Source organism: Myotis daubentonii, chromosome 4 (genome assembly GCF_963259705.1).
Source record: "Myotis daubentonii chromosome 4, mMyoDau2.1, whole genome shotgun sequence".
NCBI classification, from domain to species: Eukaryota; Metazoa; Chordata; class Mammalia; order Chiroptera; family Vespertilionidae; genus Myotis; species Myotis daubentonii.
The window spans coordinates 27,894,394-27,922,323 of NC_081843.1; the positions used below are offsets into that span (position 1 = coordinate 27,894,394).

General features: G+C 44.2%; 1 protein-coding gene and 1 long non-coding RNA gene across 12 annotated transcripts in view; one reads left to right on the forward strand and one right to left on the reverse strand.

The window, feature by feature from the left end:
- Nucleotides 1–27,899, forward strand: part of TMC5 (transmembrane channel like 5) — a 68,997-nt gene extending 41,098 nt beyond the window's left edge. For all 11 annotated transcript variants that reach the window (XM_059693313.1, XM_059693310.1, XM_059693318.1 and 8 more), the window contains 14 exons: nucleotides 1,229–1,380; nucleotides 3,467–3,611; nucleotides 4,480–4,635; nucleotides 6,345–6,496; nucleotides 11,018–11,096; nucleotides 11,868–11,965; nucleotides 13,497–13,592; nucleotides 18,241–18,316; nucleotides 18,497–18,630; nucleotides 20,675–20,848; nucleotides 22,865–22,943; nucleotides 25,488–25,592; nucleotides 26,752–26,794; nucleotides 27,435–27,899. In XM_059693313.1, the coding sequence (XP_059549296.1) occupies nucleotides 1,229–1,380; nucleotides 3,467–3,611; nucleotides 4,480–4,635; nucleotides 6,345–6,496; nucleotides 11,018–11,096; nucleotides 11,868–11,965; nucleotides 13,497–13,592; nucleotides 18,241–18,316; nucleotides 18,497–18,630; nucleotides 20,675–20,848; nucleotides 22,865–22,943; nucleotides 25,488–25,592; nucleotides 26,752–26,794; nucleotides 27,435–27,481 (1,536 nt within the window). In that variant the 3' untranslated portion in view covers nucleotides 27,482–27,899. The remainder of the gene's footprint in view (nucleotides 1–1,228; nucleotides 1,381–3,466; nucleotides 3,612–4,479; nucleotides 4,636–6,344; nucleotides 6,497–11,017; nucleotides 11,097–11,867; nucleotides 11,966–13,496; nucleotides 13,593–18,240; nucleotides 18,317–18,496; nucleotides 18,631–20,674; nucleotides 20,849–22,864; nucleotides 22,944–25,487; nucleotides 25,593–26,751; nucleotides 26,795–27,434) is intronic.
- Nucleotides 803–27,440, reverse strand: LOC132233135 (uncharacterized). The gene is made up of 3 exons (XR_009452565.1): nucleotides 26,683–27,440; nucleotides 25,738–26,307; nucleotides 803–1,144 (listed from the first exon to the last, which is right to left on the reverse strand). It is a non-coding gene; the product is annotated as an uncharacterized LOC132233135 (long non-coding RNA).
- Nucleotides 27,900–27,930: the final 31 nt, after the last annotated feature.

Genomic DNA, 27,930 nt, shown 5'->3' on the forward strand with positions numbered 1-27,930 from the left:
AGATTTCTGCCTTTGAGAGGCTATAGACCAGGGATGGACAAACTACAGCCCGAGAGCCAGATCTGGCCGCCATCTGTGTTTGAACAGCCTACAAACTAAGATTGGCTCCTCCTTTTTTTCAATGCTTGAACAAAAATCCAAAGAAGAATAGCAATTTTGAGAAGCATGAAAACTATATGAAATGCATATTTCTGTGTCCATAAACAAAGTTCTTTCGGAACATGGCCACACTCCTTTGTTTACACATCTGCACTGCTTTTCGGCTGTCGGCAGAGATATTGCCGTGCTGTCATAGTGGTCCGACATTTACTGTCTATCAGCTAGACTCTAGTCTAGACAGTAGAGAGCTAGACTCTAGCTCAGGGGTGGGCAAACGTTTTGACTCGAGGGCCACAATGGGTTCTTAAACTGGACCGGAGGGCCGGAACAAAAGCATGGATGGAGTGTTTGTGTGAACTAATATAAATTCAAAGTAAACATCATTACATAAAAGGGTACGGTCTTTTTTTTTTTTTTTTAATTTAATTCATTTCAAACAGGCCGGATCCGGCCCACGGGCCGTAGTTTGCCCACGGCTGCTCTAGCTCTTTACAGAAGACGTTTGCTGACTCTTGCCGTGGAATGTTCAAAATAAGGTCCTTCTATTTGTCTTTTTATTTTAAAGGCAAATTTGATTTAAAAATTTTTCTCAGGATAGATGCATTTAAATGGAATTATTGTGTACTTTTTTTCTCATTACTATGTGTATTTTGTGTTTTTGTATATATGAAACCTTTTATTATGAAAAATTTCAAACATACAAAAAACAAAGAGTAGAATAATAAACATCCACATACACACTATGTCAATTTAAATTTGTTAACATTTTGCCATATTTGTCTTACTATTTTAGGAGGCATTTCACAGTAGATTATAGACATCAGGACATTTCACTCTGAACTTCAAGGTGCAGCCTGCCTTTAGTCATGCTCTGCTTGCTCTCTGGGTCCTGGTGGGAACAGCTGGGTCCTTGTATTGTAAAGCTATGCGGGTCTGGGAGTCCTTTCCAACTAAAAGCTTAGTGATAAAATGTCTAGCTTCTCAGTGGCCTTGGAGGTTCCTTTTCCTTGCAAAAAAAAACATCGAAATGGACTGGTCCGTGCTTCTAGAAGACAAAAGAGGTCAATAGTCAGTCATTCATGGTTTTCTCAAGAGACCCACCTGACCTAGGGCTTATTGTCCCTCCCAGGGTTATTTTACTGACACAGTGATGTACTATGGCTTTTACACCAATTCTACGATCCGGCATCGGAGCGGTGGGGCATCTTACAACATGCAGCTGGCCTACATCTTCACAGTCGCAGCCTGTCTGATCATCTGCTTCTTCAGTTTGCTATTCAGGTATGAAGTATCTGCATTCCCTGATTCTAAGCTCTTTTTAGATTTGGGCAAAATTCAAGAGACTCAAAAGTTACCCAGGAAAAAGTTTCTCTGTAATCTGTCTGATCATTCCTTGTTCTGTAGCATAAAATATAAGTTCAGAGAGAAGGGAGAGGTTTAGAGGTTTCCGTGTGAAGCATCGATCAGACTGTCAAACCTCAGAGGGAAGGTAGGGGAGGGTGGAGGTAAGGGGAATAGATCAACCAAAGGACTTGTATGCATGCATAGACACAGACAACAGGGGGGTGAGGGCATGAGTCGGGGGGGGAGTGGTAGGGTAATGGGGTGATAAGGACACATATGTAATACCTTAATCAATAAAGAAATTAAAAAAAAAAGAAAAATAAATAAATAAAAGAAATTGGTCAGTCTGGACATAAGGATGCAATAGCTCAAGTAGTTACATGGACAGAAGGATATGGATGGACAGTTGTCAAATGGTAAGTATCAAAGAGGAAGTACACATGTTCAACCCCTGTATTGGTTTGCAGGTTTGGTGGCTTAAGCAACAGGAATCTATTTTCTCAAGTTCTGGAGGCTGGAAGGCCAGGATCTAGGTGTTGGCAGGGTTGGTATTTTCTGAGGCCTCGATCGTTGGCCTGTAGACTGTTTTCTCTCTCTGTCCTCACATGGTCTTCCCTCTGGCCATGTCTGAGCCCTAATTTTCTCTTCTTATAAGGATTCAGGCCCAGCCTTAATGACCTCATTTTAACATAATTACATCCGTAAAGGTCCCACCTCCAAATATCGTCCATATCTGAGGTACTGGGTGTTAGAACCCCAACATATGAAATTTGGGGGCATACAATTCAGCCCATAACAACCTCATTGCCAGCAAATTAATTCAAAATAAAATGAGATTTTTATTTATTTATTTATTTTTTTGTCCTATCAAACTACGAAAATACTCAGTGGTGGCACATTTTGGAAAGGGAGTGTCCACATCACTGAGCATTTATGTATCCTAAGCCTGATTTCACTGGATCCTTTCAACATCCCCACAATAATAAGAGCTGCCTTTATTGAGTGCTTATTGCTCTCAGCACTACATAGATTCTTGTGGTCGGCTGAACAGTGCCCCTCACGTCCCAAAGATGTCCACCTTCGAATCCCCAGAACCTGTGAGCATGTTACCTTACCTGACAAGAGGGACTTGGCAGATGTGATTAAGGATATTAAAATGGGAAGATCTCCCTGGATTATACATATGGGGACAGTGTAATCACAGGGTCCTTAGAAGGGGGTGGCAGGAGGGTCAAGGTTAGAGAGAGAGTGTCAGATGTTACTCTATAAGCCAAGGAATGCAGGCAGCCTCTAGGACAGCGGTTCTCAACCTATGGATCGTGACCCCTTTGGGGGTCAAACGACCCTTTCACAGGGGTCACCTAAGACCATCGGAAAACACATATATTTTATTACATATTGTTTTTGTGATTAATCACTATGCTTTAATTATGTTCAATTTGTAACAATGAAATTGGGGGTCACCACAACATGAGGAACTGTATTAAAGGGTCCCGGCATTAGAAAGGTTGAGAACCACTGCTCTAGAAGCTGGAAAAGGCACGGATACGGATTCTCCACTCGCACCTCCAAAGGGAATACAGCCCTGCTGACACCTGGATTTTAGATCCATTTTCTGATCTCCAATAAGAGCATAAATTTGTGTTGTTTGAAGCCACTAAGTTTGGGACAATTTGTTACAGCAACAATGGGAAACTAACACACTTCTCATAATAATTCTGTGAGGTGAGTACTATTATTATCCCCATTCTACAGATATGGAAACTGAGGCTTAGAGCAGTTAAAATGACTAAGATCCCCCAGCTGGCAGTGTAGGGTTGTAAGTCCGGCCTGTCAGATCCCAAAGCCAGAGCATCTAACCGTTGTTTGTGATCACGCTGTTCCAGAAGAACTTGGAACTAACTCTTCCATATTATTGTTCTCTGTTAAAGATAGGACTTTCTTTTGTTTTAATCCATGCAGTCCCCCTCCACCCAGTGCTTGTCCTAATAACCCTTGGTATGCTGGTTTCTGCTTTCCCTAGCATGGCCAGGTATTTCCGGAACAACTTCATTAACCCCCACATTTACTCCAGAGGGATCGCTAAACTTATTTTTTGCTGGGACTTCACCATCACCCACGAAAAAGCTGTGAAGCTGAAACAGAAGAATCTAAGCACTGAGATAAGGGTAAGGCAAGCTTGCTTCTGACACCTTCCCCGGCCAGTCTCCTCTCCTTCAGTATGTCTGTAACTTTTCTTAAAGTAATAAGGAATTATTTTTTTATTGCCAATGATATTAGCAAAAAAAGAAACACCCCCAAAAACCCAGAAAAAAAATATTCACAGTGCCCGGTGCTTTGTGATGGTGTAGGGAGCTGGACGTTTTCACAGGACACGGTGGCTTTGGAATTGGTACAAGCTTACTGGAGGGCAACTTACAAAATGTTAAGTGTAAATACTTCTTGACCTCATAGCGCCACGTTTCAAATGTTATCCAGCGGTTTTCAACCCAGGGAAGTTTTGCCCTTCAGGGAATAGATGGCAATGTCTGGACACTTTTCTGGTTGTTATGCAATTTGGGAGGGGTGGGGGCGCTATTGGCATCTAGTGTAGATGCAGGTAAACATCCTGATATGCACAGGACAGCTGCCACACACAGAACTACCTGGCCCCAAATGCTGGAAAAACCCTGGTCTATTAAAAAAAAAAAACTTATTAAAAAGATAGAGCAAGCAGAATGCATAAACAAAGGGGCTGTGTCAAGAGGATTGCAGATGTTAACTTGTTATTCTTCAAGGGTTTCATGACCTCAGTGTACTTTCCTAGGAGCACAGTCCCAATCTGCTGGTCCTATCTGTTCCTCTACGATTAAAAACGGCATTTGATGCAGTAATGGAAGTTCTTGCCCATTTGAGATTTTTCCCATGGGGTCTCCCATAATCCCTGTTCACCATGAACTTTCCCTGTCTCTCTCCTGTGGATCTGGGGGGAATTTGTGTCTCTGGGAGTGAAGAGTATTCACCCTGCAGGCCAATGTGACTTCCTTGTGTTTATAGGAGAACCTGTCAGAAATCCTTCAGGAGAACGTCAAATTAACGCTCAATCAGCAGCTGACCCGCTTGTCTGTCCACCTGGCGGCCTGGGTTGTCTCTACCGGAGTGGCCATTGCCTGCTGTGTAGCGGTTTACTACCTGGCTGAGAACAACTTAGAGGTAACCAGAGCGCCAGAAGCAGCAAGGTGCAGAGCACAGAGAACCAGGTGAAGGGTGGGATGCTGGAGGGGAGAGGGAAGTAGACCCTGCTACTCACACTGGGTCCATTGGCATCAGTTGGAAACCAGTGTAAAAATGCAGGATCTCAGGTCCCTCCTGTAGCCCATGGGCTCAGAATCACATCTTAGCAACGTCCCCAGGTGATGTGTGTGCATGACTTAGCGTGAGATGCTCTGGGCTAGTGGAGAGATGGGAACTTTGGCTGGTTTCTTCCTTTATTATTATATCCCTGCTGCTTCCCAAAACCCCTGGCACAGTGTAGACACTCACCAAGTATTGTGATCTGATGGACTCTGGCAAGTGACTTAATCCTTCTGAGCCCCAGACTCCTCACCTGTAAAGTAGGAATGGTCATACCTGGCTTTGTAGGTGTGTGGTCAGGACTAGAGAAAAGTTATGTGGAGAGTCTGCCCAGTGCCTGGTACTGCGGCTGATGAAGGAATGTAGGTTTGTTTTGTTTTGTTTTTAAATGATATGAACTCTGAGATCAATTAGCTCTGTGGCCTGGGTAAACTACTGTTTTTCTGTAGGTTTCAGCTTTTTCCTAGATGTAGCCAGTTTGCTGAGCTCTAGAACTGTGGTGCAAGTTGGTCACTTTTTTAAATGATTTCCCTTTACCCTCGATATAAAATCTATCCTCTGTAGCATGGTTGCTAGATCTTTTATGATCTGACCGCTGCCCATATCTCTAGCCTCAATACTCCATAACCACCCATATCCCACACCAGCAACACTAAATGGTGTGTCCATAGTTCCCTGAATACACCATGTTTTCCCTCATCTCTAGGTGAGAAACCTGCAGTCCTTTCTGCATGCCCCCTCACTTCTCTTCATCTTATAAACTCCTTTTCCTCCTCTGGACCTCAGCATAGGTGCCACTTCCTCTTCTCGCACCACCACCGCCCTCACTAGGCTGAGTTGGGTGCTTCATAATCTGCAGGCTTGCCCTGTACACTTGTCACACGCAGCATTAAAAACACCTGTTTATGCATCTGTTTCAAAAAAGACTGTAGCCAGAAACCTGGCCTAATACCTAGTACATAGTAGATGCTCCACAAATGGATGAATAACTGAAGGAGAGGCCAACAAGAACATGGATGTGGGATTACGCAACCCAGGTTTGCCACTCACTATATTAAGGTGTGCTCTGAAAGAGGGGAAGTTGAGTCACAGGGCCCAGGGGCCTGGTATTGCCTGGGGTGGAAGCTGTGACGGGGCAGCTGTAGGTATGAAGAAGACTTCTGAGCCCTGGCTGATGTTGCTAAGTGGTTAGAGGGTTGGCCCCAGCACTAAAGGGTCCCAGGTTCTATTCCTGGTCAAAGGCACATACCTGGCTTGCAGGATGACTTTTTGAGGTCAGGCTCCTGAGTCAGATAGACCCAGGTTCCAATCTGTCCCTTCCTAGCAGGGTGACACTGGGCAAGCATCTCCACTCCTCTGCGTCTCAGTTAAGTCAGACTTAACCGGCTGGGCTGCAATCATGGGGGTAGTGAATGCTTGCCACAGGGAAGTGCTCACTAACCAGTAACTTAATAGCTGACCCCAGAGGAACTACTGCCGGGGTTTTCCATGGTGAGGGATCTTCTGAGCGAGGCAGGGAGGGGTCCAGTGCACAGCTGGCATCTGATTCTCCCCCTCCACCCCCGCAGTTCCTGAAGAGCCACCAGAACCCCGGGGCAGTGCTGTTACTGCCTTTCGTGGTGTCCTGCATCAACCTGGCGGTGCCTCGCTTCTACTCCATGTTCGGGCTGGTGGAGCACTTTGAGGTTCCGCGGCAGGAAGTTTATGTCCTCCTGATCCGGTAGGTGTGTCTGTCACTCCCAACACCAGCCCCCGTTTTCACCGAGGGAAGTAGAGTGGCAGCTAGAAAGGGTGATGCTCGAGTTTTCCAGGAAAAAAATTCAAGAGTATAGTGTGTTTGTATGGTGTGGGTAAATAACCATAAAATCCAAAGAGCCCCGAGAAAATACAGGCTTTTAGTTACACCTGCCTTTTGCTCAAAATAATGACTTGTCTTTCCCAGTTGCTACCAGCCTAAGGGTTAACATCGGTCTCAGGTGTAGGATGGACAGACAGGCAGGCTGCACCCAGCACACAGGTTCCTGGCTAAGGCGTTGTCTGGGACTGAAATCATTCAGTGTGTCCACGAGCCAGACTGTGAGCCCTGGTACCCACTGTGTCAGCTGGGAGGGAGCGGCACATTCTGATAATTCAACCGCCCAAATGAAGGTGGAGGGAGGGCTTTTGGCAATTTATTGGCTGGGCATGGTGATGCCTTATTTTTATTCCCACAAAAGCACTGTATGTGCTAGAGTTGACCCCAGGGTTTTGGCAAATAAGGCATAAAACTACTCAAATTGTGTTCTTATTGCTACTTCTTAGCTAGGTCCCTGAACAGTTCTATGCTATGATGGTGTTTATGACGACAGGGCTGCACAGTGCAGATTGAGTTTCTTTACTGATCAATTCCAGAGCCCTTGTCTTATGGCCTCTGAGGTCAAGCTCCTGGCCAGCTCTCCAAGTCATTTACTACACTCCCCCCTTCCTCAGTGTGCCCCCATCCCCGTGGAAAACTAAGTATTTACAGTCATGCCAAACTATATACCCACATCTGGACCTTTGTCCCGGACATTACTTCTTCCTGGAATGCTCCTTCCGCAGATAGCAAATCTATACTTACATCCATGTGTAACTTCCTACAGAACTGACACATTTTTGTTACCCTCAATTTATAACAAGGATATTCACACACACACACACACACACACACACACACACACACACACACACGCGCGCGCGCGCGCGCTTTAGATCAGAAGTTGGCAAATACAGCCTGCAGGCCAGCCTCCTTTTTTATAAGTAAAGTTTTATTGGAACACAACCATGTCCACTTGTTGACATATTATCTTCCACTGCTTTCCTGCTACAATGGCAGAATTGAGTCGCTGCAACAGACTGCATGGCCATAAAGCCAAAAATATGTACCATCTGGGTCTTCTCAGAAAAACTTGTTGACACCTTTTTTAGGTCAGCATTTAGTGTTAATCTATATAAGTATTATTTTCCTGAAGAAAAATCTTAGCAAGCCCTCACTTCTATCCACCTCACCCCACTGGATGCCTCCTCTCCTGGGTTAGGAATATTTGGGACTTTTTATTGTTGTATATAGCATAAAATTTGCCATTTTAATAATTTTTAGGTGTACAATTCAGTGGCATTAAGTAATCTGTTTCTTTAGTGTATACGTTAATAATAAGTTTCACTGGCTTCTTTGCTCACTGGTATTTATTTAATGTTTTAGAAAGAGCAGCTGGGTGAGTATTTGACCACACTAGATATCAGAAAATCTCAGAGCAACACCTGTAGGATCCAGAAGAGGTTAGTTAGAATACAGAATCTTTGGCCCATTCAAACCCACATGTAAATAGCAAGGCAAAATAAAGATATGTTAGAACATGGAAGTACTTAGAGAGTTGACCATCCCAAGACTGACTCTAAAATAATTTCTCTTCTTACAATATAAAAAGAAGAGGTTGTAAGTAGACATATATACTCAGAATGCCACTTTGATCCAATGCCTTTGCTATTTTGTTGTGGACCAACATTCGCGAGAGTACGACAACCGACTCCAATTAAGTCTTAAGCAGCAAGCGAGGATTTCTTGAAACTGGCCAGTGACTGCCGTAGGCATTCTCTCCTACGACAGCGTCGAACCTGGTTCTAGGCCAGCCTTTTATACACAGAAACTACAAAATGGTTGGCTAAACACACACAAAGTTACCTGGGATACAGACACAAAGTTATCAGGGTTACATTAATCAATACTGCCCAATTACCAAGGTATTATTAATCAACTTTGCCCCGTTGCTCCAGCTACTAATATAAACTTGCCCCGTACCCTAGCTAATAATATCAACTTGCCCCGTTTCCCAGACTACCCTTAACCATAGTTGGTTCCATTTCCCCAGTACAAGAGGAGCTTAACTGTAACAATTTCATTTTCATTTTCTGATCACTAGAGAGGTGAATTGTCTCTTAATATACATTAGCCATTTGTATTGTTTCACAAAACATTGAACATCTCTTCTACATGAAGAGAAAATGGGAAAGCTCAGAAATACACAATCTTTCTATCTAAGATAAACTTTTCTTTGTTTAGAAGAGTGTGTTTTCATGTTTAATGTGGAGCTACACTGCAGTATTTATAAAGTTCCGACACCAATTCCAATATATGAAGGTTTTCCCCCACACCACCAAGCGGTTCTCTGACACCAGCTGGGTGTCCAACAATTCAACTCAATTCTGAACTATCTACCTGGATATTACACAGGCTAAGGACACAGTCTTACAAGATGCCAATTGCAAATCTAGGTTGTAACCTGTCGTTCTGATTTATCAGCTATGGATTGGAGGTTCCCACCCCACCCCCTGCATCAGATTAGATTACTCTGCTAGAGCAGCTCACAGAACTCAGAGAAACATTTACTTCCTAGATCACTGGTTTATTAACTCATGAACAGCCAAGTGGAAGAAATGCACAGGGCAAGGGATGGGGGAAGGTTGGGAACGTCCATGCCCGCCCCAGGCACATCATTCTCCCAGCAACTCCACATGTTCACCAATTCAGAAGCTCCCCAAACCCCGTCCTTTGGGTTTTATGGCGCTTCACTACATAGGCATAATTGATTAGTTCATTGGTCATTAGCCATTGATTCAACTTCTAGCCCCTCTTCCCTCCCCAGAGGTCAGGGAGGTGAGACTGAAAGTTCCAACCTTCTAGGCCAGTGATGGCGAACCTTTTGAGCGCGGCGTGCCAGCATTTTGAAAAACCCTAACTTAACTCTGGTGCCGTGTCACATATAGAAATTTTTTGATATTTGCAACCATAGTAAAATAAAGATTTATATTTTTGATATTTATTTTATATATTTAAATCCCATTTAACAAAGAAAAATCAACCCCAAAAATGAGTTCGCGTGTCACCTCTGACACGCGTGTCATAGGTTCGCCATCACTGTTCTAGGTATTACCAAAAGCCCCTCCTTACCAAACAAAAGACACTTTTTATCGCTCTTCTCGCTTAAAAAATTCCAAGGAAGGGTTTTTAGAAACTCTGTGCCAGAAACAGGGCCAAAGATCAAATAAGTATTTCTTATAACTCACAATATCACAGTATACTAAGGCATTAATCTAGAAGATATTGCAGGTCATAGTAGGGCTTGGCAATGGGCAAGAGGTTGGGGATCTGGCATTTAAAAAGACAGATCCAGTTCCCTTCCTTCACAATGGATCTAGCACAATGGTTCTCAACCTTCATTGTGCAGCAGAATTACCTGCAGGGAGTGCTAGGCCCCGCTCCCAGAGTTTCTGATTCCATACATCTGGGATAAACCCTAAACATTTGTCCTTCTAACAAGTTTACAGATGATGATGATGATGATGATGATGGTGGTGGTGGTGGTGGTGGTGATGGTCTGGGGCCCACACTTGGAGAACTACTGGTCTAGTGACACATGATTCCTAGCCCACCAATCTTAAAACCAGCAGTTGTTGACTTAAATACCTGGGTTTAAGAACTGAGGCTGTGAAATCAGATGGTCCTCAGGTTGAATCTTTTTCATGCCCCTAATAAGCTGTGTGACCTTGGGCAAGTTATTTTATCTCTCTGAGCTTCAGTTCCCTCATTGGTAAGATAGGCATAAAATACTATCTACTTGATGATAGAGTTGTACAGATTAAGAGGGATGCTTTAATAAAGTGCTTAACACAGTGTACTGTCTATGGTAGCACCCAATGAATAGATTACTATTATAATGAAAAGTGAAATCAGATTTTGAGATGCACCAAAAGAGGGTGTATCAATCAGAATAAATTAGGTTATGCCGTGATAACAAACATCTCCTGTGACCCAAATCTCAGTGGCTTAAAAAAAACAAAGGTTTATTTCTTGTTCATGCTACATACCCCTTGTGGATTGGCAGGGTTTTTCCGCTCATGTCAGTCATTCAGGGATCCAGGCTGAGAGAGCAACAATCATCTCAAATATTGCTAATGACCATTCCAGAGGGAAGACAGTAAGTTCCTGGGGTGGGTAGGGGGGAGGGTCTCCCTGGCTTTGAAATGCTCCAGCCTAGAAGTGACATAAAGTAACACATATCACCTTTGCTCACAACTCATTTGCCAGAACTAGCTATGTAGCCCCATTCAACCACAATGGGGCAAGAATTTCTATCCTACTTTGTGCCCAAAAGGAAATATTGGCGAACAGTACTAATGACGGTCATAGACAGTAATGAGAGTTGTTTTCTCTCCTGTTATTCAGAAACATCTTTTTGAAAATATCGATCATTGGAATTCTCTGTTACTATTGGCTCCACAATGTGGCCCTGGCTGGTGAAGAGGTGAGCTTTCCATGCTGTTCTGCCTTCACTTTGGTTTCTTAGTCTTTGACCACCAGAGAGGAAGTGAGTTCCTCAAATTCCTCAAGAGTTTCTGCTCATGATATTAGAGCAAAGAGCTTCTTCTGTCTGTCCATTCATTTATCCATTCATTCATCCATTCACCCACCCATCCAAAACTTCCCTCGCCTCATTCAGTCAAATCTAAAAACTCTTACTCCGTCCATCAGCTCATTGTACGAACTTCCTGCAGAGGTAACTGACTGCCAGTTTCATAAACTGACTAATTCAACCTTCCAGTTTGTGCTAGCTGGCTACCTACACCTCTAGGCTACTTTCTTAATCCAGCAGATGTTAAGTGATTTTTCATAAGGTTAATGAGCAAAAGGAGTGGAGGCATCAATAGCCATTGATCCCTCCTGCTCTCCTGAAGAAGCTGATTATCCCTGGCGGAGAAATGGGACCCAGAAGGCATAGGGGACAGGAATGACAAGTGTTTAAAGGAGAGACAGTAAGAAGGGAAAGTTTGGATGCATGTGGAAGGCAAGCCTTAATGAAGGAAGAAGCATCACAGACAAGGAATAAATACCCTGAAAACAAACTCAGTCTAATGATGCATTTCTACCAAGAGTGGGTCTGCTTTTCTGGGAACTCAGAACTCCATCAGACTGGGCCACCAGCCATGCCCTCATGAGTACAGGGTGCCAGGGACAGATAGAAACTGAGCGGAGGCAACAGCCCCTTCCCACAGCCTGACTCTTGTTTGCCTTCCAGTGTTGGGAAACGCTGATTGGCCAGGAAATCTACCGGCTCCTTCTGATGGATTTTGTGTTCTCTCTAGCTGATTCCTTCCTGGGGGAATTCCTGAGGAGGTAAGTATTTGTCTGCCTTGGGTGATTAGTACATAGGGTTGTAACTGGAGCCATTGCCTCGTCTGAGCAGGAAGTGTGGGCCCTTCACGTTCTCTAAGACTGCATTGTTCTAAATCTCCCTGTTGTCCTTTGGGATATTGTTTTCTTCTGAATTAACTGAACTTTCACCTTGGCCTGAGAGTCCTGTTGTCAAAGTCCTTTTGGTTCAGTTGGCCCTTTCCAACTTTCTCTTTAAAAAAAAAAAATGTTCTAGAATAAAACACAAAAACAGAGAGCCATTTGAGATCTTATTCCCCACAGATCATTTTAATATTCTAGTGTATATTCTTCCAGATTATTCTATGCATGTACTGCTTTATATGTGTATTAGAGGCCCAGTGCATGAAATTCGTGCACGGGTAGGGTCCCTAGCGGCTGCCGACTGCTAGCTGGGGCCTTCCTTCATTCCACGCCACCCCCTGATGGTAAGTGCACATCATAGCGAGTGATCAAACTCTCGGTTGGTCAAACTCCCAAGGGGACACTTTGCATATTAGGCTTTTATATAGAGAGATGTACAAAAATAGGGTCACACTGAAAAATCAGTGTGGAGGTTGCTTTTGTTAATCTGATCACAATGCTTTGGCACCTTTCCATGCCAGTACATATAGATTTATCTCATGATTCATTTAATTGGATTTAGTTAAGGTACTAATTTTTATTTTAGAACCAAGATGTACAGAATCAAGGCAGTGTCATCATTAGCCCACATGTAGTCCTTATTATTTATTTATGTATTTATTTATTTTTAAAGAATATCATGACTATCTCATTCCTTAGAGACATTTCCATATTTCTACAAGCTGCCGCAGTAATAAGGTGGCATGATATAATGCCAATTCTCTCCTCAGTGGGTAGGTTGAATAACAAAATTTCACACTCAGTCTTCCCAAACTAACTTTTATTACAGCCTCTGTCTGGGGTATGGACATAAAGGTGAGAAGTTTGGGGGGTTTATTTTGACAGCAATTCTTACTGGCAACTCTTCTATATGAAGAAATAAAAGTGGTCTCGAGTTTCCTAAGCATAAATGCAAACCTTAGTTCCTTCCTTATGGATTTGGGAGCAGGGAAAGACCATTAATTCGACAACATTAATCAAAAATGGAAAAATTTCAATTTATTTGGGTTGGGAGGGACTGAATTTATTTGGTCATAAAAAAAGGCTTAACAAGCAAACAGTTGTATAAACAAGATAATAGAGAGGATAATTTAAATAATAAGGTAACAAATGTTCTCTATAATTTTTTAAACTACATTAGCTATACCTCCCTCCCCCACACCCATTTGAATGTCTTGTGTCAATTCCATCTTCCCTCAGTTCCTTCCATTATTTCTTCAAAAACATGCTTGTACTTGGAACTTTTCAAAAATTTGTAAGGGGACTTAGGAATGTATTCCAAACTGGTGAGGGTCTCCTTTGTTGATTGTGGGGAATCTTTTGAAGGAGGGAGTTGATGGATTTGGGTGCTAAACTCGGTATGTTCTCGCAGAATCATTGGGATGCAGTTTATCACAAGCCTTGGCTTACAGGAGTTTGACATTGCCAGGAACGTCCTAGAACTGATCTACGCACAAACGCTGGTGTGGTGAGTTTTGAGAATCTTCCATGTGCCCAGTGGTTCGTGCCTGCTGTGGACTCAGAGCTTGGTGGCGAGTCACAGAATCTGTTGATTCTAAAGCTGCACGGGGATACCAAGTCTAGCCAGTGTGAGAACCATGAACATATATCCTTTTCCCTTTATGAAGACTTCAGGCAAGAATTAAAATAGAACGGGAATTCCGACCTGGAGGCCCCAGGCCGTATCTAGCCTATAGGTGTGTTTTGCTTATCTCACACTGTGCTTTTTCTAAAAATTGGAAATAGCCATCAATATTTAAAAATCAGGAGGTTTCATATAAAATTTAAAATTTTTGACTTCTTCCAAAAAAAGGAAAGATGTATCCGTCTCCCATTATGGCAGTGGTTTTCAACCTTCTGGCCCTTTAAATACAGTTCCTCATGTTGTGACCCAACCATAAAATTATTTTTGTTGCTACTTCATAACTGTAATATTGCTACTGTTATGAATCATAATGTAAATATCTGATATGCAGGATGGTCTTAGGCGACCCCTGTGAAAGGGTCGTTCGACCGCCAAAGTGGTCACGACCCACAATTGGTAACAATTGGCTGGGTCTTGGAGCTGGGCTGAGCCCCTCCAATTTGCCATAGTTCCCCCCTCGTTATTATCTTCCCAACATAGATTTGCCATTTCTTGTTGCCCTTCCGGTATTGGTTTTCTTATGGTAGAAAATTTTACTTTGCATTGATGGATGTTTCAATAGAAGTGGGAAAATGAAGGCAGGAGGGCTGTTTATTTCTTATACCTGGTCTGCTACACTCACTGATGTAGTAACACCGGATGGGGCCTCTGTAGCCTTGAGGGTTTGTGGCCTGTCTTAGCAGCTATGTATGTGCATGTGTGCCGGTGCTAGTCTTTTGAGACTAGCCAGCTAATTGCATCAAATATTTAACAAGCGCCCTAACCGGTTTGGCTCAGTGGATAGAGTGTTGGCCTGTGGACTGAAGGGTCCCAGGTTCGATTCCAGTCAGGGGCAAGTACCTTGGTTGCGGGCACATCCCCAATAGGGGGTGTGCAGGAGGCAGCTGATTGATGTTTCTGGCTCTCTATCCCTCTCCCTTCCTCTCTGTAAAAAATCAATAAAATATTTAAAAAATATATTTAACAAGCTCACCTAGAAACTCAAACCAATAGCCAGTGACTATTTTTATTTATCTTAACATGATGTTATTAAGGCCAGAATTCTGTATGGTGTATCCCAGATTCCATCCGTTGGGGCATTGCTAATTTGAAGGTAGGGGATTTGGAATTAGAAGCAGGTTCCCCCTGTATTAGTTTATTAGGCTGCCATAACAAAGAAACTTGGATTCTGGGCTGGCTCTGCTCCTCACTGAGGTCGCTGAGCTTCTCTGAGCCTGTCTCCTCATCTGTAAAATGCACGTAATAGCTCTAGCCAGTTTTGCCCAGTGGATAGAGCGTCAGCCCTATCTGAAGGGTCCCAGATTTGATTCTGGTCAAGGGCATGTACCTCAGTTACAGGCTCAATTCCCAGTCCTGGTCGGGGCACATGCAGAGGGCAACCAATCTATGTGTCTCCCTCACATCGATGTTTCTCTCTCCGTGTCTCGACCTCCCTTCCACTCTCTCTAAAAAAAAGTCAATGGAAAAATATTCTCGGGTCTGGGTTAACTAGAGTAAAAATAAAATTCACATAATCATAGCTGCCTTTGAATTGTGTTCAGGATTGAGTCAGATGATGTATGGAAACTACATTGCAATCTTCAATATGCCATCCAACTATAAAGTGATTTATTTTCCGACTCTTTAAAGTTGCCCTGGGTGATTTAGCCATCTTCAAATAACTCACTAATGTCAATGAATTTCTTTTTAGAGGTAGTGAGGACTTTTTCTTTATGTGGTTTAGGTGATGTATTTGCACATTGCAGGTTATGCCCTGACAACTGGGCAGCTTATGAAAGCCTTTCACCCACATTATATCAACCAACGGGATGTCTTTGGGCAAGTTAATTAAACGCTCTCTAAACAGCTTTCTAATCTGTCAATGGAAGTGATAACGTTCAGAATATTACCTGAGATTGGAGTTTGGTTCAGCAACCTTGGTACGGTATTTGAGTTCTGGATAAGAAGGAATTCAGAGCCAAGACTCACATAGTTCGTCACAGAGAGAGATGTGAGCTGTGGAAGGAGTGAGCCAACAGGCCCTCTGTGGGCTCAGGAAACAATTTACAGAGGCAAAAGAAGGGCTCTTGGAACTTAAAAGAAAGAAAGCAGGGATATAAATGTGGAAAGGCTCTCACGTGTTCCAGAGAGAGCCGTGTTCCAGAGAGAGCCTTGTTCCAGAGAGGGCTGGGCCCCCTGTCCTAGGGGCTTTTAAGGGAAGGTCCCAGGAGAGGATCTCAATAGAATATTCATCAGCTTTCCAGGGTTGTGGTCTCCACTGATTGGCCAGTGCCCGTGCAGGAAGTCATTATTCAATGCAGCTGGCCCTAGTGAGCAATGCCTGGCTTTGCTGCTTTTCTGGGCCTGGGGCTGAAACAACTGAGGCCTAGATGTTATCTCTAGGGCTTAATGCTTCAGGGATCGCGGGTGCAAGGGCTTGAATTCTCCAGCACCTAGTTCCTCCTCCAAGGGGTCTGCCACATGACCAGCAATATGAAAGGTCAGGGGATCTAACCCTCACGACTAGTAATATGAAAGGGGAGGAAAAGTCTCCCTGGAGGCAAGATTCCATCCTACAATTTCCGTTGCTAGGGACCCCAAGCTTTGCACCTGGTGACCTTCAGCACCCATCCTACTCTGCTCCTGTCTGTCTACCTATTTCACAGGTTTAGGTGGGGATTAAATGAGAAGCATAGTGAGTACCTGACTCAGAAATGTTTTATAAGTGGGAGAAAGTTACAATCAGAGATGGCCATTATTACTTCTAGGCCAGTGATGGCGAACCTATGACACGCGAACTCATTTTTTTGGTTGATTTTTCTTTGTTAAATGGCATTTAAATATATAAAATAAATATCAAAAATATAAGTCTTTGTTTTACTATGGTTGCAGATATCAAAAAATTTCTATATGTGACACAGCACCAGAGTTAAGTTAGGGTTTTTCAAAATGCTGACACGCCGAGCTCAAAAGGTTCGCCATCACTGTTGGGCCTTTAAGGTTTTTGCTAATAACTCATAAATAAGCACAATTGAAAATACACACATCTTTTCTTTTCTCAGTGGCAATTATAGATTTAGCCTCCGTGGGTTTTAGGAGACTATTGCCTTTGATGATGAGCTTTAAAAGAGGATAATATAATGACAGAAATTGAGTGATGTTAGGGTTGATGGTAGAGGTAAGGTGAGGAAAGTGTTTCCCAAACTTCAGTCTTTTGTACACCAGCCTGCCTATTATTGTTATCCACATATCACCTGCACTCTTTTTTACTTAATATTATTTTTAAAGCTTAAATACATTTTTAAAAAATATTTTTATTGATTTCAGAGAGGGAGGGAGAGGGAGAGAGAGCTTGAGACATCAATGATGAGAGAGAATCACTGATCGGCTGCTTCCTGCATGCCCTCTACTGGGGATTGAGACTGCAACCTAGACATGTGTCCAAACAGGGAATCATACCATGACCTCCAAGTTCATAGGTCGACCCTCAACCCCTGGCCGGGCAAGCTTAAATACATTTTTAAAGGAGTGTTCATTTTATAATTAGAAAATGAAAAACCAGTGTCATTTGACAGACATTGCGAGTAACTTGGAAAATAAAATTAATCTCATCACAAGCAGTCATGACATTCTAGCTAAATGCTGCTGTCTGCTAAGGGCCAGTCAGAAACCGCCTCCTTTTTTCAACAAAATGGGAGGTTGGCATATGTTGTGAGTTAAAGAGATTCTGGCACCAAACTGAGATCTTCTTTTGGACTCCGGAGCACGGAGGATTGTGGAAGAGGGAGTGCCTTCTCACTTGTAACTCGATGTAGTTTAATGTCAGTCCCTGCAGGCTCTCAGACCTTCTGGGTACCACGGAGGGAGGAGGGTGGCATGTTTCACATTTGGGGCGCCTCGGTTAGTGCTTGCTCAGGACATCTGGTAGTTTCGTGTCTGTGTGGGTGGGGTTCTCGGCAAAATCTCTTTTCCAGAGCTGGGAAGGGAGCAGCTGTGGATACTGGGTACGGTGGGAGGAACTTGCCAGGGGTGTAGGGATGGAAGCAGTCTCCCTCTGCATTAGTCTATTAGCCTGTCATAACAAAGAAACCCAGACCAGCGGGCTTAAACAACACACATTGATTTCCTCATAGTTCTGGAGGCTGGAAGTCCAAGATCACGGTGTCCGGTGTCCACGGGGTTGGTTTTTGCTGAGGCCTCTTTCCTTGGCTTGTAGAAGACCATCTTTTCCCTGTGTCTTCACATGGTCTTCCCTCTGTGTGTCTGTGTTCTAACCTCTTCTTTCAGAGGATTGGATTAGGGCCCACCCATTTTAAGGCCCTATCTCCAAATACAGTCACATTCTGAAATACTGGGGTTAGAACTTGAATATTTGAGTTTTTGAGGGACATGATACAGCCCATAACACCCCCTTTCCGTTCCCTCCACACCCCTCTGTGCCCCCACTGCATGTCTCCCCAGATCTCTGACACTCACCCTCTCTCCCTCACAGGATTGGAACCTTCTTCTGCCCTCTGCTGCCCTTTATCCAAATGATTACTCTTTTCATCATGTTTTACGTCAAAAATGTGAGTCAGTCTGAAGTCGGAACCAATCAGCGTGGCTCAGTCACATGTGACCCCGTGGTGGTTGGAATCAGGAGTGGGAGGGTGTGGAGGCGGGCTGAGAAGGTTATCGGGAAGCCAGTGGCTGGCTGGGGTCCCCCTGGCCTGCTCACAGATGGTAGGCGGCCACTCCTCTCTCTTCAGATCAGCCTGATGATGAATTTCCAGCCTCCGAGCAAAGCCTGGCGGGCCTCACAGATGATGACTTTCTTCATCTTCTTGCTCTTTTTCCCGTCCTTCACTGGGGTCCTGTGCACCCTCGCCATCACCATCTGGAGGTAGGAGATGGCGGCCTTTGGATGAGGTTTGAGAGCTGGGGTTGGGTGGGTGTTTTAAAATGTAGGTTTTATTATTATTCAGATTTGGTGAGGCCGACAGATCAGGAACTGACTGCCACTGAAAAGATAATTTGTTATACCCACAGATCCCCAAAAAGGGGGCACACCCCACCACAAAGGACGGAGGGGGCACATGGGCAGGCACCAGCGTAGCTCAGGAGGCAGAAGGAGCAATGGGGAAAGGTGGGCAAGAGCCTTTATTGTGGCTTCCATGGGAAGGAATGGTGAGGCAGGGTAAGGACTGGCTAGTTTGAATCATTTCAGCGGGCTCTGGGGTATTGGGGTTGTCTAGAGTTGCCAGATATCTGCCCCTGGGTTGATTGGGGCAGGAGAGAGAATAGTGACCCAAGGTGTGAGAGCTTGATAGAGGGTGGAATGCTGGCTCTGGATTGGTTGGTTTGCACATGAAAGACTGAGTCTGTAGGATAGCCCAGGGAATGGCAGTCTCTCCAGGATCAGTAGAGCCCCAGATGTCAAACCATCAGAGTAAAGAGACATGCTCAATGCAGAGTTCAACCCCAGGCTCCCTGGCTAACCAACAGACACTACATCCAAGGGAGGGAATAAGTCTGAGCTCGGGGCCCTTCCTCATGACTGGCTCAGCTTCCTCACTTACCACAAAATAGAGAAAGGCCAGTTCTTCCACCTGGACAACAGAACTGCATCTAAATAAACTGAAAGGCCACTGTCTGATCAGGCTGTCTCCTACTTCTCCAACCTCACCCCCATCGGCTCCTTCCTCCTTTGGCCCCACAGCTCTTGCTCCATTCCTGAGACTCTGAGAGCTCCTCCCCACGTGGAGTAGGGCTCTCTATTTGAAGAGCTCTCCCCACCCCCTTTGCTTAGAGACCTTCTTTCCATCCTCTGCTTCTTGGCTCCAAAGTCATCTCCAAACTCTGACCGTCAGGACCATCCTTGTCTATTGTCAGTTCCACCCCTGCTTTCTCCCAGGCCAATTTCTTTTCTTCATTCCATAGTTCACAGTCAGAAATGCGTTTGTTTGAATCTTTGTTAGTTGTTTGCTCATTGGTTGTCCATCTTTCCCACTAGAACAGACATCTGCGAGGGCAGGCACCATGTCTGTTTTGTTTACTATGGGTTCTCCAGGGCTAAGTATCTAGCACAGTGCCTGGTACAAGTGCAGTAAAACTAGAATGAATGAATGAATGAATGGAGGGAGGGAGGGAGGGAGGGAGGGAGGGAGGGAGGGAGGGAGGGAGGGAGGGAGGGTTGGTTTTTAGGATACATGTGGAACTGGAACCATTGGCAATTCAAGTGGCTTCAGAGCAGGCTACTCTGCTTCACAATGTCCTTGTTACTCTTTTTGGTGTTTCTTCCTAACCAGTCCCTTGTTGCCCTCTAGTTTCTGCTTGTTCATAACAACTGAGTGCCCGTGGCCATCATTGCCACACCTTCAGGTTCCATAGATTACAGGGTCCTCTCTTCATATTCCTGAGTTCAAGTCCCCAAGAAAGAGAATCTGGCTGCCCCAGTTCATTTCTTTGAGCCGGGGTACCACAGAGGCTGCCGTGAATTGACTACCGTTGGCTCAGATCCGTGGTCGCCAGACTGCGGCTCGCGAGCCACCTGCGGCTCTTTGGCCCCTTGAGTGTGGCTCTTCCTAAGCCTTAGGAGTACCCTAATTAAGTTAATAACAATGTACCTACCTATATAGTTTAAGTTTAAAAAATTTGGCTCTCAAAAGAAATTTCAGTCGTTGTCCTGTTGATATTTGGCTCTGTGGACTAAGGAGTTTGCCGACCACTGGAGATGATTCTCCTGTCTGAGCACTCGTCCTCAGGATGTGGGTCATGAGTATGAAATACACCAGCTGGGGCTGGGAGAAGGTTTCCTCTGGAAGGGAGGTGTGGGTGGAACCGGCAAGAACTGCTGATTCCAGAGCCTAGAAAGTGCAGCCTGCGTGTAGTGCAAACGAGACCAGAGTCTCGCACTAGAGGCGTTTTTCTGTCCCTTGTTTTACCAGATTGAAACCGTCCGCTGATTGTGGCCCGTTTAGAGGACTGCCCTTCTTCATTCACTCCATTTACAGCTGGATCGACACCCTGAGTAAAAGCCCCAGCTACCTGTGGGTGGTCTGGATCTACCAGAATCTCATCGGCAGCGTGCACTTCTTTTTCATCCTCACCCTTATCGTATTGTGAGTGGGGCACCTTGGCAAACACTTTACTGACACAGCATGCGGACAGCCACAGGGATGTCTGGTGGAAAAACAAAGGGCTACAGAATAGCTCAGTGTTCTGGATGATCCTGACTCGGCCCCTGAGTTTGTTAGTTTGTTTGTTGTTAATCCTCACCCAAGGATATTTTTTCCATTGATTTTTTTAGAGAGAGCAGAAGGGAAGAAGGGAGGGAGAGAGAAAAAGAGGGATCAATGTGAGGCAACATTGATTGGTTGCCTCCCACATGTTACTGGGACCAGGGATGGAACCTGCAATTTAAGTATATGCCCTTGACCAGAAATTGAACTCAAGACTACCCTTGAGTTTTGGGGGTTTTTTTAAATATGTTTTTATTTATTATAGAGAGAAGAAGGGAGAGAAAGAGAGAAATAGAAACTTCAATGATGAGAAGGAATCATTGGTTGGCTGCCTCCTGCATGCCCACTACTGGGGACCTGGCATGTGCCCTGACCAGGAATTGAACCTTGATCTCCTGGTTCAGGGTCAATGCTCAACCACTGAGCCACACCGGCCAAACCGGCAGGCGAGGTGATTTTTCTTTAATGTTTAATATTATCTTAGAGTGTGGTGAGGTGTTTTTTGCCTGTTTTATGAAGAAAGCAATACCTGCTTTGCCCCTCATAAGAGAAAACATGAAACTAAAATTTAAAAAAAAGGATATGAGAATGCTTAAGACTATTATATGTGTGATTCCTTCTGAGACTATAATGTATTAAAATGGGTTGGGCATTATTGATACATAGGATAGTGTATTTTCATTTTCAAATAGAAAAAGATCAACTTCTGACTTCTTGTAAAAAAAAAAAAAAAAAAAAAAAAAGAAGATCTGACAAGACTGGGCCCGTTTCCTGCATGAACACCTGGTTGGCTGAGTAATGACTGTCCCTCTTGGAAGCTCAGCCCTGATGGCATCTGAGATTGCAGGTCCTTGTGTGGAGACACACACACACACACACACACACACACACACACACACACACGGCTCTCTGTCAGGCCTTCCTCCCCAACACTAGGTTTCCATTGGCCTCTTTAAAATGGAAAGTTCTGCCCTAGCCGGCTTGGCTCAGTGGATAGAGTGTCGGCCTGTGGGCTCAAGGGTCCTGAATTTGATTCCAGTCAAGGGCACATGCCCGGGTTGCAGACTCGATCTCCAGTAGGGGGCATGCAAGAGGCAGCCAATCAGTGATTCTCTCTCATCATAGATGTTTCTCTCTCTCCCTCTCCCTTCCTGTCTGAAATCAATAAAAGTATATATTTTTTAAAAATGGCAAATTCTCTGAGTGTCTTGCTCCTTCAAACTCCTAATTCACTGGGGACCTTGTTAGAAATCTGGAATCTGCCCTAGCCAGTTTGGGTCGATGGATAGAGCACCGGCCTACGGACTGAAGGGTCCCAGGTTTGATTCCAGTCAAGGGCACATGCTTGGGTTGTGGGCTCGATCCTCAGTAGGGGGCGTGCAGGAGGCAGCCGATCAATGCTTCTCTCTCATCATTGATGTTTCTATCTCTTTCCCTCTCCCTTCCTCTCTGAAATCAATAAAACATATTTTAAAAAAATGAAATGTGGAATCTCAGGCCCTACCCTAGACCTGCAGAACCAGCACCTGCATTTTAACAAAGACCAGAAAATTTGTGTCACATTCAAGTCTGAATAACACCGTCCAGATTCATAAATGCTGGCTGCACATTAGAATCATGTACATCTTTAAAACAGTGATGTCTGGCCCCACAGTCAGAGAAGCTCAATGAATTGATCTGAGGATGGGCCATGGCGTGAGTCCTTTTACCACCTCTCAGGTGATTCCGTGTGCAGAATGGGGACAGCCATTGCTATAATGTACTCACCCTATTACTCAACCAGACACAACTTTTCAGGAACAAATCTATTTTCAAGTAAATGTTTTCATTCCTTTGCACCCAATTGTAATTCAGAGCCTGAAAATGCCTGCCATTCTTTCTTCTCGCCTCTTCCAGAATCATCACCTATCTTTACTGGCAGATCACAGAGGGAAGGAAGATTATGATCAGGCTGCTCCATGAACAGATCATTAATGTAAGTTCTGCTGGGCCCATCTGTTATCCTCTCCCCCTTTTTAACATTTTATAATGGAAATTTTCAAACATATTCCCAAACAGAATAGTAAAATGAGCCCCCACCTGCCCACAACCCACCCTGACAACCATCAGCAATTGTGTCTTCTTTTTTCTTGTTGTTGTTGGTAATCCTCACATGAGGATATTTTTTCCGTTGTTTTTTATAGAGCATGGAAGGGAGGAAAGGAGTGGGCGGGGGAGGGGGGAGAGAAACATCTATGTGAGAGAGGCACATCGACTGGCTGCCTCCCACACTCACCCTGACTGGGGCTGAGGAGAGAACCTGCAACACAGGTACATGCCCTTGACAGGAATTGAACCCGCGACCCTTCGGTGCACAAGCCGATGCTATAACCACTGGGAAACACCTGCCAGGGCAGCAATTGTATGTTCTTATTTCATTTAGCCACTATCCCTTCACTGCAAATCTCTGGGTTATTTTAAAGAAAATCCTAGACTTTATACCATTTTGTCTGTAAAAACTTCTATATGCCTAAGATATACAGACTTTTAAAGAAACAGAACCACAATACCAATCATCACACCTGAAAGAAAACGTAATAATTCCTTACTATCATCCAATATCCAGTCAATGGTCAGATTTCCCCAATTGTATCATTAAGTGTCTTTTTACATTAGGGTTGTTTAAATCTGGTTCTGAAAAAGTGCCATATGTTGCATTTGGTTGGTATGTCTTTAATGTGTCTTTCAATCTATAACTGTTCACTCGTCTCTTCTCCTGCCATATATTGTTGAAGAAAGCAGTTCACTGTGTTGTAATAATTCCCACATTCTGGATATATCATATTTTCAACCTGTGGTGTTTGGCATGTTTTGGGGTGGGTTTTTTTTTTTAATGTTTTTATTTATTTTTTAGAGAGAGGGAAAGGGAGAGGGATAGAGAGATAGAAACATCAATAAGAGAGAAGCATCATCGATTGGCTGTCTCCTGCACTCCCCCTACTGGGGATCAAGCCCACAACTTGGGCATGTGCTCTGACCAAGAATCAAACCAGTGACCTCTTGGTTCACGGGTCAATGCTCAACCACTGAGCCACACCAGCTGGGCTGGCATGTTTCTTTTTACTTTTTAAATATATTTTTTTATTGATTTCAGAGAGGAAGGGAGAGGGAGAGAGGAACATCAAAGATGAGAGATAATCATTGATTGGCTGTCTCCTGCACAGCCCCCACTGGGAATCGAGCCTGCAACCCAGGCATGTGCCCTGACCAGGAATCGAACCGTGACCTCCTGGCTCATAAGTTCATGCTCAACCACTGAGTCATGCCAGCCAGGCTCTTTTTACTTTTTATTTCCTGTAAACTAGTGGTGAGATATAGAGATCTGATTAGAGTCTAGCTCAACTTTTTAGCCAGAATACTTCATAGATGATGCTATGAGCATCTTATGGCATTTGAGGTATAAAATGTGATTGTCTTTTTTGTGTGTGATGTTAAGAGCGATCAGTGCTTTGTTAGCCTGACTCATCCATTGTAAAGCTCATCAGCCTTATCTCTAATGGCCTTGGCAGCCTTTGATGAGTATGGCCTAGAGAAGATCCATTTATTTCATTATGGATTACAAAATAGTGATACTCTGATTCTAGAAGTCTTCTGCATATATTAGCTGGAACTCTATAAAAGAAGACTTTTGCTCACCAATGACTTGATTACCTTGCATTCCCAAATTCAGTGCTTCCGTAGAGAAGATTTCCAATTAATAAATGTAGAAGGAATGAGTGGAACAGAAAATCATCATAAAACAAACAGCACAGTAATAATTGTTACAAGCGAGATCCACTAGTGGAAACTAAAATTAACGGGTGAAAATTGAAGGAAAAACGAGGGCATGGAACCTGGATTCACCTGGACTAGACAGACCATCAATGGTGCTTGCTAGCCCACCTCAGCTCAGGTGGAACATACCACTCTCTTATCTGCAACAGGTTCACAGGAAAGCAACTCACCCCCCTGGGGAAGGCATACCCTCTTCCTTCCTTCCCCTTCCCAACTAGGTGATTATTTAACCCGGTCTATTCCATTGACACAGATAACTTTGACAAATGAAATAGATTTGATGTCCTTAGATGCAGAGCTATAAGCTTTGACATTCTCAGTGGGAGGACAGGGCAGACCCAGGCAATGCTGGGTGCCCACGCAGGGTTCTGGGGCAGAGGGAATGCCAGGAAGGGAGAGAGAATAAACCATTTGTCCTGGGCCTTTGACAGTGGCATGTAAGCTGTTCTAGCATCCAGGCTGGAGAAGGCTGCTACTCAAGCCTGCTAGGGGAATTGCTTTAGAGGAGAATATCCTAATTCAGGAAGGCTTTGGGGGATCACTTGGCTTTACTATGACATGTTTTATTTCATCAAGAAAAAACATGGCGGCAATATCCATCCAATGGACCCTACCTGCCTTCAAAGAAGCCTTCCCTTCATTTGCTTCTCAACTCCACATCACCATTCATCCTCCATGTTTTCCTTTTCCTTTTTCTTCTTGGCAGGAGGGCAAAGATAAAATGTTCCTGATAGAAAAGTTGACTAAGCTGCAGGACACAGAGAGGAGAGCAAACCCCAGCTCGTTCACACTGGAAAGGACAGACGTGGAGGTGAGGCTGGAGGCCGCCTTGGGATCCCTGTGACCCCTACTTGCCTCCCTGTGCAAAGGACATCAGGGAACTAGAATCACATGAGGGCACTTCACTTTCTATGTTTACACATTTCTCTATTTTGTATTTAAAAAACCGTACTCACTCATTCAACACTTTCCAGGCCTGGCCTTGCTCTAGGTGCTGGGCTATTGTGGTGAACACAGCAAAGGTGTTGTCCTCATGCACTTTGCATCCATCTTTCCTATAAATTGAATCATAAGAAAGTATATCCCACCGAGATGAGAAGTGCCCTGAAATCTCACCCCTCTACATTAATGCTTCAGTGCATATTCTTCCTGATATTCCCCCTAGGCAGCTGCAAACATACTACATGCATCTCACATTTTTATTTATTTTTTTACAAAAGAGGGGTTATAGTATACACATGTATCATAACTCCCCCCCTTTAATATCTCAGACATTGTTTCAGTCTGTACATATTTGGACATTTGGATTGTTTTCATGGTCTTTAAGATCACAAACAGTACATAATGAAACATTTTTGTTATAATTATTTTAGGCAAGTATTTCAGCCAGAGGACGGCCACATAATAATGTTAATAGATGTTGCCATATCACTCTCTTAAGATTTTACTAATCTCACTCTTACCAGGAGGGTGTACGAGATGCCTGGCACCCTGATTCCAGAGCCCATGCTGGCTTCCCTGGTGTCCTGGAAGATACAGATAAACAGTACACCCATCTTATTCAGATGCCACTAGTTCTGGAAGTTATGACTTTGTCAGAAGGAACTGTTGTGTCAGTTACTATCTGTGCGATTAATACTATCAGCACCATTTAGCGTTCTAGAGGCTCAACTCTAAATCCTGTGGAGGCAGGGACCATGTCGATGGCCTTGCAGCCCCAGGTCCTAATCTGTTACCTGGCATAGTGTAACTGCTCTGTGACACGAATGGGGAAAAAAGAATGAATGGAATCACAGCCCCTAAAGAACACAACAAAACATGTTTGATGTTTCTATGGTTGAGCCTTGTCCTTAATCTGTCACCTCTCCGTTTTAAAATTGGGGGGAGGGGGGTGCACATACCTTCCCAACTATGCAACAGGACCTGGGCTCTCTTCCAGTGATAAGGCTGCCTCTTTTTTTCTCTTTCAGGAGCCGGGCCCTTTGCACAGCAGGGAACATGAAGCTGCTCGTGGTGAGTAACACAATTGGCGCCAAAGAAGACCTAATTTACCTAGAGGACAAACCCCAAGGTAGAGGGTCAGAGCTGCTCATGAATCAGTTACTCGTTCAATTGCAAGAACCTACCCAAAGTGGCTTTAGCAAAAACCCAAGAGTAATTCTTGCTTTAACAGCCAGGGCTCACAATATGTCACAAGAACCTGGTTTCTTTCTGTTCAGTTGTTTTCCATGTCAGCTCCTTTCTCAAGGAGGCGCTTCCTAATGATTGCAAGGCAGCTTTCTCAGTTTCTTCTGTCAATTGGCCAGATCTGAGTCACTGGCCTCATCTGTAGATACAGGTGGGACAACCGTACAGACCACAGGGGCTGAGACTGGGGGAGCGTGGCTTCCCGAAGAAAACCTGTGGCTGATGCCAGAGGGGAATGAATGCTGGGGAGGAAACAAACAAACCGATCAACTCATCTTTTGGGGGATAGCATTTACTGGGACTATCCAATGATGGGAGTTCAAGGGGCAGCACTGAAGAAACTTAAAAGGAGGAGGCAAGGAAGGCATGAGAAGCTGAGCTCTCTTGAAGGCCAATTTGGCCTTTCCCGTGGAGAGCTGGGGCAGGGTGTGTCTGTGCTAACTTCTCTTTCCTGTGTCAAACCCAGACCTGCGATTTAGGAGGTCAGTTCAAGAAAATATTCCAAAGGCCTGAGGATTATTGTGGTGGCCAGACACCAATCAGAAAGGACAGACGATAAAGATGGAACAACGTTTGGAGCTCCTCGGAAGAAAATTCAAGCCATCTGGTAGGAGTAGAATCTGACCACAGTGTAAATACTGAAGTAAAATTGGCCATTCCCTGCTGCTATTTAACACTTGAATTGCTGATTTTTTTAAGATAAAACATTTGGGATTTTCTAATAAAGACTGTCGTAATATTTTAACTAGTTCACAGAAACCTTGGAAAAGATAACCTGGGAATGATGTATTTTATCTTTAAGAGATGTGCATATGAGTTATTGGTCCTTAGAAATCTCCCCCCACCCCCAGACCTCCCAGACCTGGCAAAGGTTTGGAAAGTGGTGCTCAGACAAGTGGTACAGCCTGAATAAAAACGTGGTCCTCTGTCAGGGATGTGATGCCTCCTCAATTGTAGGACCT